Source organism: Prunus dulcis, chromosome 7, assembly GCF_902201215.1.
Source record: "Prunus dulcis chromosome 7, ALMONDv2, whole genome shotgun sequence".
In the NCBI taxonomy this organism is placed as follows: Eukaryota; Viridiplantae; Streptophyta; class Magnoliopsida; order Rosales; family Rosaceae; genus Prunus; species Prunus dulcis.
Window position 1 is genome coordinate 12,506,148 of NC_047656.1, and position 16,061 is coordinate 12,522,208.

The following is a 16,061-nucleotide window of genomic DNA, read 5'->3' on the forward strand; positions in this document are numbered from 1 at the left end:
ATTTAATGTGAAAAACCTAATAATTTACATAACCATTTTGATGAGAGAGACAAGGTAAGAAGAATTTCAAAAAGCCTATTAAAGTCGAGGAATTTTTTGAAATTGTGCAAGAAATGCAGTAACAGCATTGTTTACTGTTGATTAGTTTGCTGGATGTTTGCAGCATGGTTTCAACTACTTTCTAGTACCTATGTAATTGGTTTTCTCCACTACACCATGTAATTAGGGACGGATACGATTTTTTTTATTTGGGGATGATTTTACATTATGTATGCAACATGGTTTTTTATTATTATTTATTTTGGGTAGTAGTTAAGTAGTTTGAGCTTGATAGCTTTGCTTTATTATCAATCAAAAGTTTATGAAGAGCTTCTAAGCAAGTTAACTTTTTTATTTGTTTTGCAGGATATGGATACCTCAAATCCTGCAGTTTTTGTCAATGCAGAGCTTCTGCGATTGTATGTTGGAAGGCGGGTTCGGGCACTGATTCAGGTTGTGCGAACCGAGGGTGGAACTGTCATTGGAAAATCTACTGATGAAAACCAGCTAGTTGTAAAGGGCTCCCCACCCTTTCCTCTTACAAAATTTGTTGAGGTCATAGGCATTGCTGATGGTGAAAAATCCATCCATGCTGACATATGGAACAACTTTGGAGAGACAATTGGTATGCCTTTTTCTCCCCCTACCTTTTCCAATTCCTACCTAATAGTGGTTATATAATTTTTAATGTTCGAAGGTTATTTTGCTTTGGATTGGGAAGGAGGAGCTGAATCTATATAAATGACTTCAGTTTATTGTTTTCTGGAAGTATCAAAAGTTGCCAGGAAACAGTTTAGTTTATTGACACTTTCAGGATCTCCAACATACATTAATGTGCATTAAATTTTTAAGAGAGACACTGAAGCTTAAACCGCATCATCAACATAACCATTGAAAGCGAGTTCCCGTTAAATCACAGGGTGTGATAGTTATTCAAACTTGTTGTTTGCATGAAACTTCTTTGTAATGCTTGCAGTACTTTACTGTCCCAAAAGCTGTTTTATTGAATACAGGTGTTCTATAATTAGAAACAAAAAAGAACTGTATTCCATATTATTAAAATCATTAAGAAATTGAGAATCTAACTAACCCTTCGGTTCTTATGTTCTGTTTGTCCCTTCACATATCTTCTTGTGTGTTAGCGTTCAACTTATTGGTGGCAAATTCTATTTGATAGTGCTTTTAGTGTTTGGTCGTTTGGAAATTTTTACATACTCTTTTGCTGGTTCTGATATGCTTCCGTACTTTCTTAACCTGTTGACAGACACAACTACTTACAATCAGCTCTGTCAGCTTGCAAACGGGGATTTTAAACACTTGTTCGTTTGAGTTGCAACAAGATTGCAGTGCAAACGCGAAAGTGCTTACAAGTTACATCCTCATGGGGTTTTGAACCGAAAGTACTTGCATTTTAAACACTTGTGTAGTTCTAGTGCTGTCTTTGGCAATTTCTCGAATTTTATGGTAGTGAAGTTATTAAGATCTTAGTTATTTGACATATGCACAAGTCTTTCAAATGTTTAACCCTTTTTGAATGAACCTGCAGTCTATTTTTACTCGAGGCCTTCAAACTTCATGTAATCTATCTATCATCCACGTGATTTGCTTTTTTTTTTTTCTTTTCATGTTTAGCTGATTTAATATTTTGACCCATATTGCTTCGACTTCATTTACCGCCATGCCTTAAATTCCAATAATCTAAATACCAAAATGGTTCGAAAAGGTAGTTTGTGGACATCTCGAAGAATGTAAAGATACCAGATCGGTCCATTTCACAAAATAAAATACAATATATAAGTAAATAGTTTCATTATTAATAACATAGAGATCTTTCGTGATAAAGACGTCAATATATTAACAAGCATTGTTTCCTTGGGCTAAATATTATGTTCATCATACCTATGATTTAATGGCAGATGTGAGGTAGGCCAGTTGACTAAAGTTGTTTGCCTGTCTTTTGTACATCCAAATTCGTTCGATCCTCCCCTCGTACATTAAAATAATTTATAATATATAAAATATCTGATAGCCCGTAGGCCCATAAGTCATCCTGGGCCAAAGCCCCTAATTACGGCCCAGGATTAAAGATTACGAAACCCAATGACATGTCGAACACTCTCTATGTCCGAAATTCGCAAGGCGACATTCAAAAGCTGAAGAAGCGATTCCTTTCCGTTCGTTGGGTTCGAGCTAAGTGGAGCTCCGAGCACCGAATTAGGGTTCCGATATTGAACAAATTGTTCCTTATTCGAGAAATTGTTCGCAGCACCAGACTTAGGTACTTCCCTCTATCAAACTTTACATTGTTTTCAATTGGGTTATTGTTCTCAAAGATTTGATTTTTGCTTTTTCTCGTAGAAATATTCGTATTCCTGCTTTCGTTTCCAAATTTGGATTTTGCAACAAAGCTGCAATTTTTTTTGTTTTTATTTACTTGGGTAGTGTTATTTATCTGTGGAAATAGTGCAAGTGCAAACGTTCTGGTTTATGTGTCAGAGAGAATCTTAAAGAAAAGATTTTTACCAGAAAGAGAACGACTCAAAACCATTCAAATGTCAGATGGGTTGGCTAGGTTTTGGGGAAATAGGGTGACTTTTGGGGTGGTTGGTTGGTATTCTTTTGAAAGTCCAGAGTTTGAGGCATTTCGTTGTTTTTAATTGGCTGGGATTGAGTTTTACCATTTTATCAAGTTTCAATATAAAACATTTTCAATTTTCGAAGGAAGGAGATGGTAGAGTTCAACCATTCAATGCTTTTCTACGCGTGCATTGGCACTAATATGTTGGTTTACAGGGAGTTAGTCATATGTCAGCCTCTTAGGATTCGAAGATTGCCTGAAAAGATTAATAAGTTAGGATACCATGAATTTACTGCTTCATATGTGATGTATAATATGTTATCGTTTCTATGATTTCAAATATATGTTGTTTGATTTCTTATTCATGTTTTTTTTCCTTTTCTTTTCCTCCTCTTTGTGCATGAAACTCTCCAGATAGGTAGTTAAACAATTACACTATCCATTTACTGTCGAATGTCGATATCTAGATATTCGAGAAATTCACTGCTTCATTGTTTATTTCGCCTGCTGAGCATCATCACCCTCTTGATAATCATGCAGAATTCTTCTGTTGCCTGTCTCTGTTACTATTTTTACAATAAAATGACCCCTTAATTGAAAATCATTGACTTTGCAAGTCCTTGAATCCATACCTCATGGCACAGATTCATTCGAAATTCTTAATCTGCAACTTCGTTTGGCCTCTCATGTTGTTTCCACCTTTCCGTATCTGTATTCTTTCTTCTATGAATGCTTCTGGCTACTGTGCTTTCTTCACAGTTGCCTTGCAAGCTTGTTTTTCTAGATATATAAGATGCCGAAAACAAGGGCGAATGCTTCTGGAGATGCATCTGAAAGACCTATAGAATCTGAAGAGCGGGTGGACCTTGATGGAGACAATGATCCTGAGGAAACAATAGAAGAAGAGGTTGAGTATGAAGAAGTAGAGGAAGAGGAGGAAGTGGAAGAGGTGGAAGAGGAAGAGGAAGAAGAGGAAGAAGAAGATCCAGAAGAGGGTGAGGAAGAGGGAGAAAACAAGGGAGCTGCTACAAAATCTGATGGACAGAAAAGCTCAGATGGTGATGAAGTGATGACAGTTGTTGACGGAGAGGAGGAAGAAGAAAAAAAGAAGCATGCGGAGCTTCTTGCACGCCCTCCGCATGGATCAGAGGTGTATCTTGGTGGCATTCCTCATGATGCATCTGAAGAGGATTTGAGGGGATTTTGTGAATCTATTGGGGAAGTTACTGAGGTAATATATATTGTTGATTCTAAAGCTCTCTCTGCACCTTTTATATGCAGACGGACTAATCTATATATGTTAACAGGTTAGAATAATGAAGGGAAAAGATTCAGGTGAGGCCAAAGGTTATGCTTTTGTCACCTTCAGAAACAAGGAGTTGGCTTCTAAGGCCATCGAGGAACTGAATAATTCTGAGTTAAAGGTGAGCTCAACTAACTTTGGTCACTTATCTTCCCCAATTATTGCTACTGTTAATTATCAACTCAGGGTTGTGGTTCTGCTAATTTACACATCCACTTTCATTCGCGCCTTTCCTTTTGAGATCTATTACTTAAATCCTTTTTATGAAAACTGAGGTTTTAGTTTCTTGTAACATTAACTTCTCTGCTGGCTCAATTTCCAGGGAAAAAGGATTAAATGTTCTACATCTCAAGCAAAGCATCGGTTGTTTATTGGAAATGTTCCCAGAAATTGGGGAGAGGAGGATATGAAGAGGGCTGTAACAGACATTGGACCAGGAGTCATTTCTGTGGAACTGCTGAAGGTTAAAGATATATTCTATAATCTTCTATTTAGCTTATGTATTTTATTTTCTGTTTTTCATTTTGGTTAACCTCTGTTTCCTATAATTTCCAAATTCACTATTGTGCTATTTTCTTCATGGATTTTCCTTGTATCTTGATGTAGTTCTGTTTTCGGTTGAATCTTCTTGATACAGGACCCACAGAACTCCAGCCGGAATCGTGGATTTGCTTTCATTGAGTATTATAATCATGCATGTGCAGAATATTCAAGACAAAAGATGTCAAGCCCAAAATTTAAGCTCGACACCAATGCTCCTACTGTGAGCTGGGCTGATCCTAAAAATACAGAATCCTCTGCTGCTTCTCAGGTTAGTTATTTATGCTTTTTGCTACACTCAGATAAGCTATTTTATAGTTCTGCTTTGGCTCTCTTTTCCTTTTCTATTGTTCATTTCTTATTTTTTACTGAGGGATGGGGGATTGCAATGGATGTTGCCTACAGAATTTTATCACTGTTTCGAATTATCTTTCCCATCTGTTGGCAGTACTCATAATGTTTGTTTTTTATTTTGTTTTGTTTTGTTTTTTTGTATCTGAGTACTCCATCCCATGATCGCCACCACATCAGACCTCGTACTTTCATGTGCAACCTTACGTGTGTAAAATTGTTTGGCCTTTGAATTATTACATGCACTTGTGGATGTTGGTCGAGTCATGACATCTTTGTTTTGATTGATACAGGTGAAGGCTGTGTATGTCAAGAATTTACCAAAAGACATTACTCAGGAGAGTCTAAAGGAGCTGTTTGAACGTCATGGAAAGATCACAAAGGTGGTTCTCCCACCTGCAAAAGCCGGACATGAAAAGAGCAGATTTGGTTTTGTGCACTTTGCGGAAAGGGCATGTGCAATGAAGGCATTGAAGAACACTGAAAAATATGAAATTGATGGTAACTTGCTCATGCTCTTTGTAGCTCTCCACTATCCTCTATAGTTAATCAGTTTTCTGGAGAAAATCTTAATTCATAATCTCCCCTGTTTCATAGGTCAAGTTTTGGAATGCTCTCTTGCAAAGCCACAAGCAGATCAGAAGTCTTCTGGATCATCAAATCATCAGAAGTCGCCCTTACTTCCAACCTACCCACCACGTCTCAGTTATGGCATGGGAGGGAGTAGTCCATATGGTGGATTGAGTGCTGGATATGGTGGCGGTTCAGGGTTTGCCCAAGTAAGATTTAAATTATATTTAAATTATAGTTTTATTATAATATGGGTCCAGTTGGAGTCCCTTGTACCTAGAACTAGCAAGGTGTGGCCCTAGTCTTACTAACCTTGTATTTGCTGAGGGGGTTGTAGTTGTTTTTCTAAAGGGAGCATGCAGGACCTGCTGATAACCCAACACAACCCAATCGCAATCATACATAGTCGGAATATGTTATTTTTCTCCCCTCAGCACCTAAAGTTCACAGTCCATAACCTGTGTCTGTAATGAATCTGTTACCAGCCAAAAGAATGTTTTAGATGGCCTTTGGGCCTAATGTCACTTCCTTATAAGTAGAAAATTATTTCCAGGTTCCGTTGACAGCATGTGTGCCAATTAACAATCTGGAAAATAAAAAGGAATCACCAAGGAAACCATCTTATTAAATGAAACAAACAAAGAAATAAATAACTTATTGTGTAGGACATACTTTTAAATCTGATGGCAAAATATACGAAGACCCTGCATTTCTCATGTATTATTAAAAAGTTAATCACAAATCAAAAATATTTTTATATATTTAACAATATTGACAAAACATAAACTATAAGGAAAATGCTTATTTAGGATGCTTCTTAGGGGGTAACTACTTGATTTATAGCAAATTTTCTGCTTTTAGTTTTCTCTGGAGACTTTTGGTGATATAGGCCCCAATTTCTTGCAGCCACTGATCTATGGTAGGGGACCAACTCCTGCTGGCATGGCAATGATGCCTATGCTTTTGCCCGATGGAAGGATTGGATATGTCCTGTAAGTATCACTTTTTGGAATTTGTTAGTTGCACAATTATTGGTTGCATGTATTGTCTCATTAGAAAATTTTCAGCAATTATTAGTTCATCAACCACCATCTTTACCTCCTTTGAAATGTTAGTTGTATCTTCATTACAAAGGCTCTTGCATTTGCACTATTTGTTTCTATTTCATATTTACTATGCATCCAAATTTGAACTTCTGCATTTCTTTCCCCAGGCAACAACCTGGAATGCAACCACACACCCCTCCACCGCAGTCTAGAGGTGGAAGAAGTGGGGGTGGCAACTCAAGTGGTGGAAGGCGCAGTGGTGACAACAATCGTGGCCGTAGTCGCTATAACCCATATTAATTAGTGAGTTTTGCCTTGCTTGGAAAGGGAAAGGAGAAGACAGTATTTTGGGTCTGTGAGTATACATTTGGAGCTGTGCAGTTCATTAGAACCAAACATATGTAGCTGCTCATGTCATAGAAAGAGTTGCTTCAGACCGATTCACGTGTAGTTTGCATAAACTAAGTTTAATTAAATTATGAAATTGATGCTTTTTAAATTATATTGCGCGTCAATCAAGAGTCTTAAGATTCAAGTTCAGTCGAGCTGCATCACAAATTTTTTATCTTCATCTTGTTTGAGTTTCAGTCAGACAAATATAATCACATCATAAACAGATTTCTATTGTTAAAAACGATGGCAATGCTATAAACAGCAATATACCAGCAATGGATATGGAAAAGCAAACACCACAAGTGAAAAATATGTTCCATAATATTTCTGTAAATTGCATAATGGGCAGAGGGGTGCACTATGGGATGCCAGTTTCAAACTAATTCAGAGAGGGCCTTGCAAACGATGATTCTAGATCATTTACCTCCCAAACTTCCTGGTCTCCAGTCTTCTATCTATGCTTCTCTTTGTTCTGGATTTTATTGAATGTGCGTGAAACAGAGCAAAAGAGAAATTAAAATCAAGAGCTAAATCCATCATTGACGAAGTGGGTCTTGAGCATCTAAAAAAGTGTTAAAACACAGAGATTAGATAAAATTTAAGAACTCAGAGCATGAAGGCGTTGGTACATGTCTGGAAAAGTTCATCTATAACTTACACATGACTTGCATATAAAAAAGAAACAGGAGTTCAGAATTAAATGAGTTCTTTACGGAGTAAAATTGACCCCAATAAGCAACTTGTTACACATAAACCATCTATAGCACAAAATCCAATAAACTTCCACAGACTGAATTGTTTCACTACCAATTCAAGGTTGAGAAGTCTTGAGGTGCTTCAATCCAAATGTTCTTAAAAGGATCTTGCTCTCCCCAGTCATGACACTGCTTGCGAGGATGGTATCTACAATCGTCGAGAGAGTAAGATATGCAACACCTTCCATAGAAACGAACTTTAGAGAAGTAGACACTGTTTCTCATAATTCCAGGGAGGTCAGTTCTTGAATGAGATGACAAGAAACTCGCAAACAGAGTCACACCATCAAGGGTTTTCATTTCCTCCCAAACCATCCTCATCTGATCCAGCTTAAATATAATTGGGTTTTCACTAGAACATGTATATATCACTAATATGTCTCCGTTATGCTCAGCCATAAACTTGCCTTTCCACCAATTTTTGGCAAAAAAGTTCTCGGGGCATTTGGGTGGAGGAACAGCAAGAACACTCCAAGTGCGTTCCTGGGGGTTGAATACCCCTAGCCAACCGGTGAGGCTTAGACAATAAAAGAGTCCATTGCAGAAAACAAGCTTGTTCCAAATGCTACTCACAAAGGGCAAACGATTCTGGACATTAACAGTCGTCCACTCTCTTTCCCCAGGACGGCAAGTGCTAATAGCAACAATTGTGGGACTGATGTGTTTTACTGTAAAAAGTATGCAGCTGGCAGAAGTTGGGGCACAAGAAAATGCAACTATCTGATACGTCAACTCGAATCTTGGTACCTTTATCATCTTGCGAGTAAAAGGATTAAAGAAGAACACACGGTGCGATCTGGGTCTGTATAGCAATAGCCAACCATCTTTGGTGTAGCAAATCCTAGACCCAGTCAGCTCAGGTAACTCTAAGGAGTAGATTTTGCGCTGCGAGGGGTCATAGAATTCGTACAGGTCACCAAATTTCGGAAAGTACATAAGCAATGGCGACTGGTTGACCACCCGCACAGAAATGGCAGCTGAGTGCCATCTCTTGCATACAACAGATACACGAATATTATCCTTCAGAGCTAAACGAGACACAATGAGTTCCAAAAGTTCTGTAGGAAGGTCAGACCAAGTCTGTAGCTCCAGTTTCTCCCTTTTCTCCTTGCTTACTCTTCTTTTACTGTTTGTGATGGTTTCAGCTAACCTATACATCATAAAATACTATAAATTCTAAGTGTAGAACATCAAACGAAACACACAGATGAGCTGAGAATGCCATAATGAGTTGTAAAATGCATGAAAGGCAATTGTTTCAACTCACCTTTCATGCATTTATCAACAAGAGCACAATCCGATTACAAGTCAATTATCAACTATCTACTCTTTTTTTGTTGATCCATAAGATTGTACTGGTACTTTTGTTTAAGCAAGACATGTAAATAAGCAATTTATGAACCTAAGACATAATACACTTATACGAAAAGGAGAATATGATTATACAATAAGCACTAGAAATCCCTTGACCTTGGGACCCGAAAAGTTATGAAAAGTTAAAATGAGCATAACATGAAACTAAAAACCAAAACCAATGAAGTTGCTACAAAATTCATTCAACTCAACATGTTGTTCATACCAAAAAGAATCCATGATCTAGCAATGGGTTTAACCCATAATTTCCACAAATTATAAAACTTCCAACTAATTCTTAGCCAAAAATCACATTGACATTCTACCATAAAACTCAAATAAACCAATTTCTCTAAGACCCTAAATTCACTTTTTCGCCACATATAAGAACCCTTCCCCAAAACCCCATCTAAAATCTCAAAATTGACTTCAATTCTAAAAAATTAAAGCATATTCCTGACTTGAAAACATTGGGTATCCAATTATGAACCCTAAAGTGATCCCATTCCTAAAATCCTTAAGAGTCATTTCATTGAAGCCATATTCAAAAAACAACAAATTGAAATATGCAAATTACAAAATGTTTTTAGTAAGCAACAGAAATCAAATCTTACGATTTCAGCTTCCTCTTTCTCCCGGCCATAGTGAACCAATTGAAGCTGCCGTTTACACAGAGAGAGGAGAGAGAGGAGAGAGAAACTCTTTGAGAGAGCACAGACGGAGGCTATATCACTCTGGTCGCTACTTGCAAATTATACAACACGTGTGAGTTGATCAGTCAAGGTGGATCAGCTGTATCCGGGTCCATACTTTCACAATGGATGCCCCAATTTAGCAGAGACAACACCACTATCGTTATAGAGATGAATTTTTTTATATTACGTGTCAGGTTTCTATTGGTTATGCCTCAGAAAGATGGTCGGAGGTTTTTTCAGGGAAACTAAATTCAATATAAACACTCAGTCGTCTCCATGCCGTGTTACTGTGTGCGGTGCATTTTGTCTCCGTGGTTTTGACTCTTAGTCCTACGTACAAGAATTTACTAGCACAAGTGAAACTAATTTTTTTTTAAAATCTTTTTATATTGTCGGGAGAGAAAAATTTAACTTATGACCTCGAGTGTAAAATTTTTAATTACTTAAATTACAAGTTTTTTGAGTAACGAAATAAGTAAGATATATACACATAATTTGGCAAAGAAACTTATTAGGAATGTTACATGTCGATGAGCCAATTATATTGAAATTTTTTTTTTTCTCAAATTGATGGAAAAAATTAAGAGCATATTTAAAGCATGGATGGAGCAAAAATTTTATGAAAGAATTCCTAAAATAACTCTAGGTAGAAAGTTTATAAAAAGCTCTTAAAATAGCTTTTAAATATTTAATTAAAATTTAACTTAAAAATAAGAGATATGATTGAAAATGCTCTAATATATTTATTCTTATGCTTCCACAAAGGGGAAAAAAAATTACGTTTAAATACCCACAAAAAAAAAAGAAAAAAAAAAGGACCTAGTCAGACTGGGAGAAGCTGGGCCCAACTTAAGAGACTGAGTCCAGACCGGATTGGATTGGATGGTTGGGCCGCGTGCAAGTTTAATTGACCGGTAATACTTCATGAGGGAGAAGCTTTTGTTTTGAATAGTTCTAATTGGTAAATCTTCTATAAATAATTTTTTATTTTATTTTATAAAAGTTTGTTGTAATTATAATCCATATTTTCCTTTTGGCGGGAGTTGTTATCTAATATAATTATAATTAACCAAAATTTTGCGGAAATTTTTTTTTTAGCAAAAAGGATAAATTTGAAGCCAATTCGTTTCGAGACTAAATTATAAAAACATGTTTGTGATAATTTTTGCAGCATTACATTGTCTACATGGTTCTCACTCATATCCAAATTCCGAAATTGTCGAAACTCATAACCATCTTTTGATTGCCTCAGTTGTGGGCAGGTAAGTGTTCATATTCATAGATATTATTGAAGTGAATTTATTTTCCATTTTCAGTGTTCTGGAAGCTCAAAGGGCAATTGTTTACCATTATACTAAGAGTTTTAGAGGCTTCTCAGCTTTGCTTACATCACAAACAAGTTGAAAAGCTAAAGAGTATGTGAAGAACATATTGCATGTCAATTTTAAGCTTTTTTTCCTCACTTTTTGGAAGGTTATTTGTTATGATCACTGACTTAATTTTGTTTGTTTGTTTTGATTTACATAAAATAATGCAACTATTTCTATTTTTGAAAGTAAGATTTATACCCTTCACACCACAAGGTCATGATCTTTCATGGAATCGGAGGTTAAGGACAATTCTAAAGATGTATTTGATCGCCGTAGAAAAGAGAAAAGTTATATATATACACACATAATTGTTGCATGTTTTAATGTTATTTATGATGATGAAGTTATATATGGTTTTGACGAGTGTTCGATATCTACAGGAACGCAACTGCAATTATCCTACAAAATCGGGTAAACCTTTGTGCAAAACCTGCACCAAAGGTGCAATTTTCTTGGTCGAGAGGATCGTCACACCTGACATCGTTAAAGTAAGTTATTATTATCGGCATTGGTAGTAATGGACTGTTAATGGGAAAAAACGACCATAAAAAATATAGAGTTCATTACGATTATCCTCCGTGATTAAAATGAATGTGGTGCCTGATGTTCTGGATTTTTCTAATGGGACAACAAAGGCTACTTACAGAGTTGATTTTGTTCCAAAGAAAGCTTTGGGATTTGTCTATGGCGCAATAACTTGGAGTGAGGGGCACAAGCATGTTAGGATTCCAGTTTTTCTTAATCCTGTTTAGTTTAGGAGTAATTGGATTAGCTAGCAGCCTTGGAGTTTTGTCAGTTACGTATTTGATTAGAACATGACCCAATTGCAATATCCTCAATCTAGTAGAAGTTCTGTATATCAAAATTCCCAATTAAAAAGAAGCACATCCATGCCAAATCGAGCATACTTACATAACAAAATTTGAACTTCTAAAAACATGCGTGTAAAAAGAAACTAGTCAGGATGAGAGAAAGCAATCTAGAATTACAAGGCCAGCAGAAGGGGGCCTAAAACCCACTTTAGAACCCCACTTCCCAAAGTAAAAAAAGCTGCTTCTTGAACTAAAAATCTGTGTTCTGCTTCTGCCTTCAGAAACCAAAGATTAGTATAAAACCCAAAATCTCAAACAAATCCAAGAATCCAAGAACAAATACTCAAATCTTCAAATGTCAATGCAGCTACATTAGCAACAAATGGGGCAATGAATTAAACCATTTTCATTGCACTCACCACATTTCACCATCTTCTTTTGGCCCTCATCCAAGACCTTGCAGCTTCCATTGCATTCCATGCACATCACAAACCTCATCCCAGCACATCCCTGGCACCCGACAAGTGCCGTTGGAATCCCATCAAACAAAACCCCAAGCTTCCCTTCCTCTTCCAACTTCACAATCTCATCAGCTCCACCAATTAGCCTCCCTTTGACAAATACAAGTGGAACCTTTACATCCTTGGTCCCCATTAGCCCCCTTATCTCCTCCTTGAACCCCGAATCCATCGATATGTCGCGCTCGAGGACATGAACAAGGTGTGACTCAATGATGGACCTCACATTGTTGCAGTCCTCAAATGTCTTCCTAATTCCTCTCAATGTTGTTGTGTAAACAACAACAGCATTTTCACCACCCGGTGGGCATTTTTTCTCGAACAACCTCAGCATGGACTCGGAATCCCGGGAAGAATTCCACAACTTTCGGGCTTTTGGGGACGGCGGGACCATCCTCTTGATCTGTTCTTCCTCTTCAGACATTTCTTTTTCGTAAGAAGCAACAAGTTCCGGATCAAACAGGGGACTAAAACTCTTCCTCCTCGACGAATCACTGCCAAAACTCCGCCTTATCGCAGAAATAGGCGACCCTTTTACTTCCGGACTCAAATTCAAAGCCTTCTTACAAGAATTCTCGCCACCATTGTTCGGTTTCAGCACCTGTTTCGGGCTATAACCCAACCCATGAATCACTCTCCCTCTGTTCTCTTTCCCTCCAAATCTCTTCAATTTCATCGGAGACCCAATCTGATTCAGCAACTTAAACGGAGTCCTGGCATCAAAATCAGCAAACCCACGAAGCAGAGCACGCGATTTCGGGCTCTTCTTTGCCGAATTCGAAATGGGTATTGCTTCTTCGAGGCCCTCCATAAGTTCCCAAGCGTTGATAACCTCTGGATCTTCACGGGAAGGCGAAGACTTCATGGCCCTCTTGCTCTCTGCAACGCATTCTTTGATGGGTCGCTCATTTTCCAAATTCAGAACCCCATAAGTGCTTGAAGTAAGAGAGACCACGTGGTTGATCACGTAGTCGCCGCCATTGTTGATTATGACGTCTTCTTTGATGAGATCTTTCTTGAACAGTTTGGATGAAACGCAGCCCATTGACGAGTGGGGTTTCCGTCTCTGGTTTCTTCCCTGTCTCTGTCTCTCTGTTTTGGATTTGAAGCAAAAGATGTGTGTGGGGTATTGGGCATTGGGCATTGGGCAACTGAAGTGGGAGTTTCTTCTTGTTTTTTCTTTTTTGAATCTTAACGGTTACCTTGTCTGCAACGGGCCTTAACGGTCCGAAAATTCGAATGAGATCGAGGTATTTTTGTAGGAAGTCCTTGTCGTTTTTGGGTATTCGCTAATTGACGCCTCATACTTCTTTTAATTCTGTGTTTGGCCCAGCCCTTCTTTGAGTTTTGCTAGGTTCTCTTTTAACTTTATATATTAAATGTTTTGGCTAAGAACTTTCTATGTTATTATTACTTTTTTCTTTCAAAAAGGGATATTCTAATTACATGTATCAAACTATGATGCAAGAGGCGGGCGCACTGTCTTGACCAACTAACTTAACTCATATACAAAAGAACTATATATGTAAATGTACAAAGATTACTAACCTATCTTTTTTTTCTTTCTCCAAGGACATGATGAAGAGTTTTTCTTAATAGGCACTAATAGAAGCAATTCACTAAAATTGTCCCCTAAATTATGCTCAGCTAGATTGGCTGGAGATTGAAAGATGTTGGATAAGATGCTTTATTTATTAAGGTAACTTCATATTGTGAGGCACGCATCAAAGATGTATCAAAGATTAATAATCATTATGTCAAGAGAAGAGGTTAAGCTCACTATCAAAGAGGTATTTTACAATTAAATAATATTACTAGTAGATATTTTTATGTTGCAATAGATTTTCAATTACAAGGATAAAATATAGTTATTTTATAGTGAGGGCCTTATCTAAGGCCTTTAGATGAGGTCCTATTTTTTAACCGTTGGATCCAACTAGTCAATTTAATTCAACGACTAACCAATTTTGTAACACCCTGTCCCGACTAATTATTTTATTTTGAGAAGTTACATTTTTGCCCATAGTAGGCTTGAATTGAAGGCCATAGGCCTGTCGAGACTGTGTGACCTTATCTTGTGCATGCTGGAAGTTGGTTATTATATGTTTAAGCTTACTTTACAGGTGGATCAATATGGGAAAATTTTCATTTACAGGATAGACTCTGTTGAAATTTCGGTAAAAATTTTGGTCTTTAATTTTTATTTGGAATAAAAAATTGGCATTTTAGTAAAGTGGGCCGGACATCAGAGGGATGTCGGACAAACACAAGGTTTGTCATGGGTTCCGAAAGAGAATCCAGAGCGAGTCCTATCAAATTTGAACCAACTGCTAAAAGATAGATAAGACCCTCACTACAATTCTACGTATGTAATAAGCGTTTTAATGAGAGCATGCATTGTAAACTCAACTTTGGGTCCTTAGAATGAGCCTTTTAGAATTGGTAATATTTGTTAGATTTTCAACTATTCATGAGAATATGATGCAGGGAGAAGTTACTATATATATAACGGAGGGTTTAAAATTTCCGATTTGGGATTATATGTAAGCGTTATAAGGTCACACACTCGTTGAACTTGGATAGGACTTTGAGACATATACCAAGATCAATTAGAAAAAGTATTCCGAAGCTTATACGTATGTGATTAAGATATCTTATTTAAGCATTGAAGTCCTAATATAATTAAGAGTTGGACATAGTCATCCTCCGTTACTTGCTTATTATAATTATTTTTAAAAAAAAAATCAAAGAGAATAATTTCATTGAACCTGCATCAACACTTACAATAGAATCAATTGACGAACTAGAGGGCTAAGACTGGCCTCATTAAAATCTTGCCATATAAAAACTCCAAAGAAAGAAAATCCGGTCAAAGAAAAAGAGTACCACAACACCGCCAAGTAAACAACAGGGGAAAGCAAAACAAAAAAACTATTAATTATGCATCCTATAGCTCTCTAGTACCTGTTCTAGCCAAGGATAGCAATATCTTCCCAAAAAAACTACAAACCTTTCTTCAATCCAAACTGGGCCAGTGCATATGCAACCCCATTGCCAGCACGAGGTTGAAACACCACATCAACCAACCCACGATCCATCATTAATCTTCTAATATCCTTCACCACATTGCCCAAATTACTCCACCACACCAAAGCTCCCTTGAGCATCGCCACTACTTCTTTGGAATCTGTTGCAAGCACAAAACGGGCATAGCCTTTAAGCCCCATCACCAATAACCCTTTCCTCATTGCCACCAATTCAATACCTAACCTCGGGTGGACCAAAAGTAGCAAAACCACATATGAATCTCCCTTCATTATATCTACACCAGCCCCCAAAACCTCTCATTTGTCCTTCTTGATCTAAAGCACCATCATAGTTAAGAATAACGGTATGCATATGCGGTCAATCCCATTTGATTTGCTGAGACACCTCAGATGGCTTGGGCCGCACCAAACATGATTTGTAACTTCCAATAGCTCCATAGTTCTCTCCACTAAATCTTCTACACGAGGAACAGAGTTCCTATGCAACATATCATTATGTGTCTGCCATAGCTTCCATACACAACAAACAAACCTCTCCAAATCGACCTGTGAGCAAGCTCTAATAACCGTATCTAGTAAATCTGCAAAAGAGCCTCCACTAATTTTAAAACACCCAACAAAACTCATACACCTCCAAAACTGCTTGCTAAACTTACAACTCCACAAAGCATGACAAGCATCCTCGTAATAT

The 16,061-nt window shown here is 37.3% G+C and overlaps 4 protein-coding genes across 7 annotated transcripts in view; 2 read left to right on the forward strand and 2 right to left on the reverse strand.

Annotated features, from left to right (window-relative positions):
* The window catches only part of LOC117634940 (replication protein A 14 kDa subunit B-like), a 2,139-nt gene extending 488 nt beyond the window's left edge, over positions 1-1,651 (forward strand). The window contains exons 2-3 of the mRNA XM_034369224.1: positions 406-664; positions 1,304-1,651. Coding sequence (XP_034225115.1) covers positions 409-664; positions 1,304-1,368 — 321 coding nt within the window. The 5' untranslated portion in view covers positions 406-408 and the 3' untranslated portion in view covers positions 1,369-1,651. The remainder of the gene's footprint in view (positions 1-405; positions 665-1,303) is intronic.
* Positions 1,652-2,148: 497 nt separating this feature from the next.
* Positions 2,149-6,942, forward strand: LOC117633703 (heterogeneous nuclear ribonucleoprotein Q). Of its 4 annotated transcripts, none has more exons than XM_034367422.1 (9): positions 2,149-2,317; positions 3,032-3,848; positions 3,925-4,041; positions 4,243-4,383; positions 4,558-4,731; positions 5,105-5,312; positions 5,409-5,590; positions 6,288-6,373; positions 6,595-6,942. In XM_034367422.1, exons 2-9 carry the CDS (start codon positions 3,411-3,413, stop codon positions 6,725-6,727), a joined length of 1,479 nt encoding a protein of 492 aa, XP_034223313.1. In that variant the 5' UTR covers positions 2,149-2,317; positions 3,032-3,410; the 3' UTR covers positions 6,728-6,942. The 4 variants fall into 4 exon arrangements, with proteins under 4 accessions (XP_034223313.1, XP_034223311.1, XP_034223314.1 ...); XM_034367420.1 differs by having other exon boundaries at positions 3,377-3,848; XM_034367423.1 differs by having other exon boundaries at positions 3,402-3,848.
* Positions 6,943-7,417: 475 nt separating this feature from the next.
* Positions 7,418-9,680, reverse strand: LOC117633705 (F-box/kelch-repeat protein At1g57790). The gene is made up of 2 exons (XM_034367424.1): positions 9,543-9,680; positions 7,418-8,725 (listed from the first exon to the last, which is right to left on the reverse strand). The coding sequence occupies exons 1-2, from the start codon at positions 9,569-9,571 to the stop codon at positions 7,624-7,626; spliced, it is 1,131 nt and encodes a 376-aa protein (XP_034223315.1). The 5' UTR covers positions 9,572-9,680; the 3' UTR covers positions 7,418-7,623.
* Positions 9,681-11,850: 2,170 nt separating this feature from the next.
* On the reverse strand, positions 11,851-13,464 carry LOC117634760 (uncharacterized protein At3g28850). The gene has a single exon (XM_034368974.1). The coding sequence runs from the start codon at positions 13,366-13,368 to the stop codon at positions 12,178-12,180; it is 1,191 nt and encodes a 396-aa protein (XP_034224865.1). The 5' UTR covers positions 13,369-13,464; the 3' UTR covers positions 11,851-12,177.
* Positions 13,465-16,061: the final 2,597 nt, after the last annotated feature.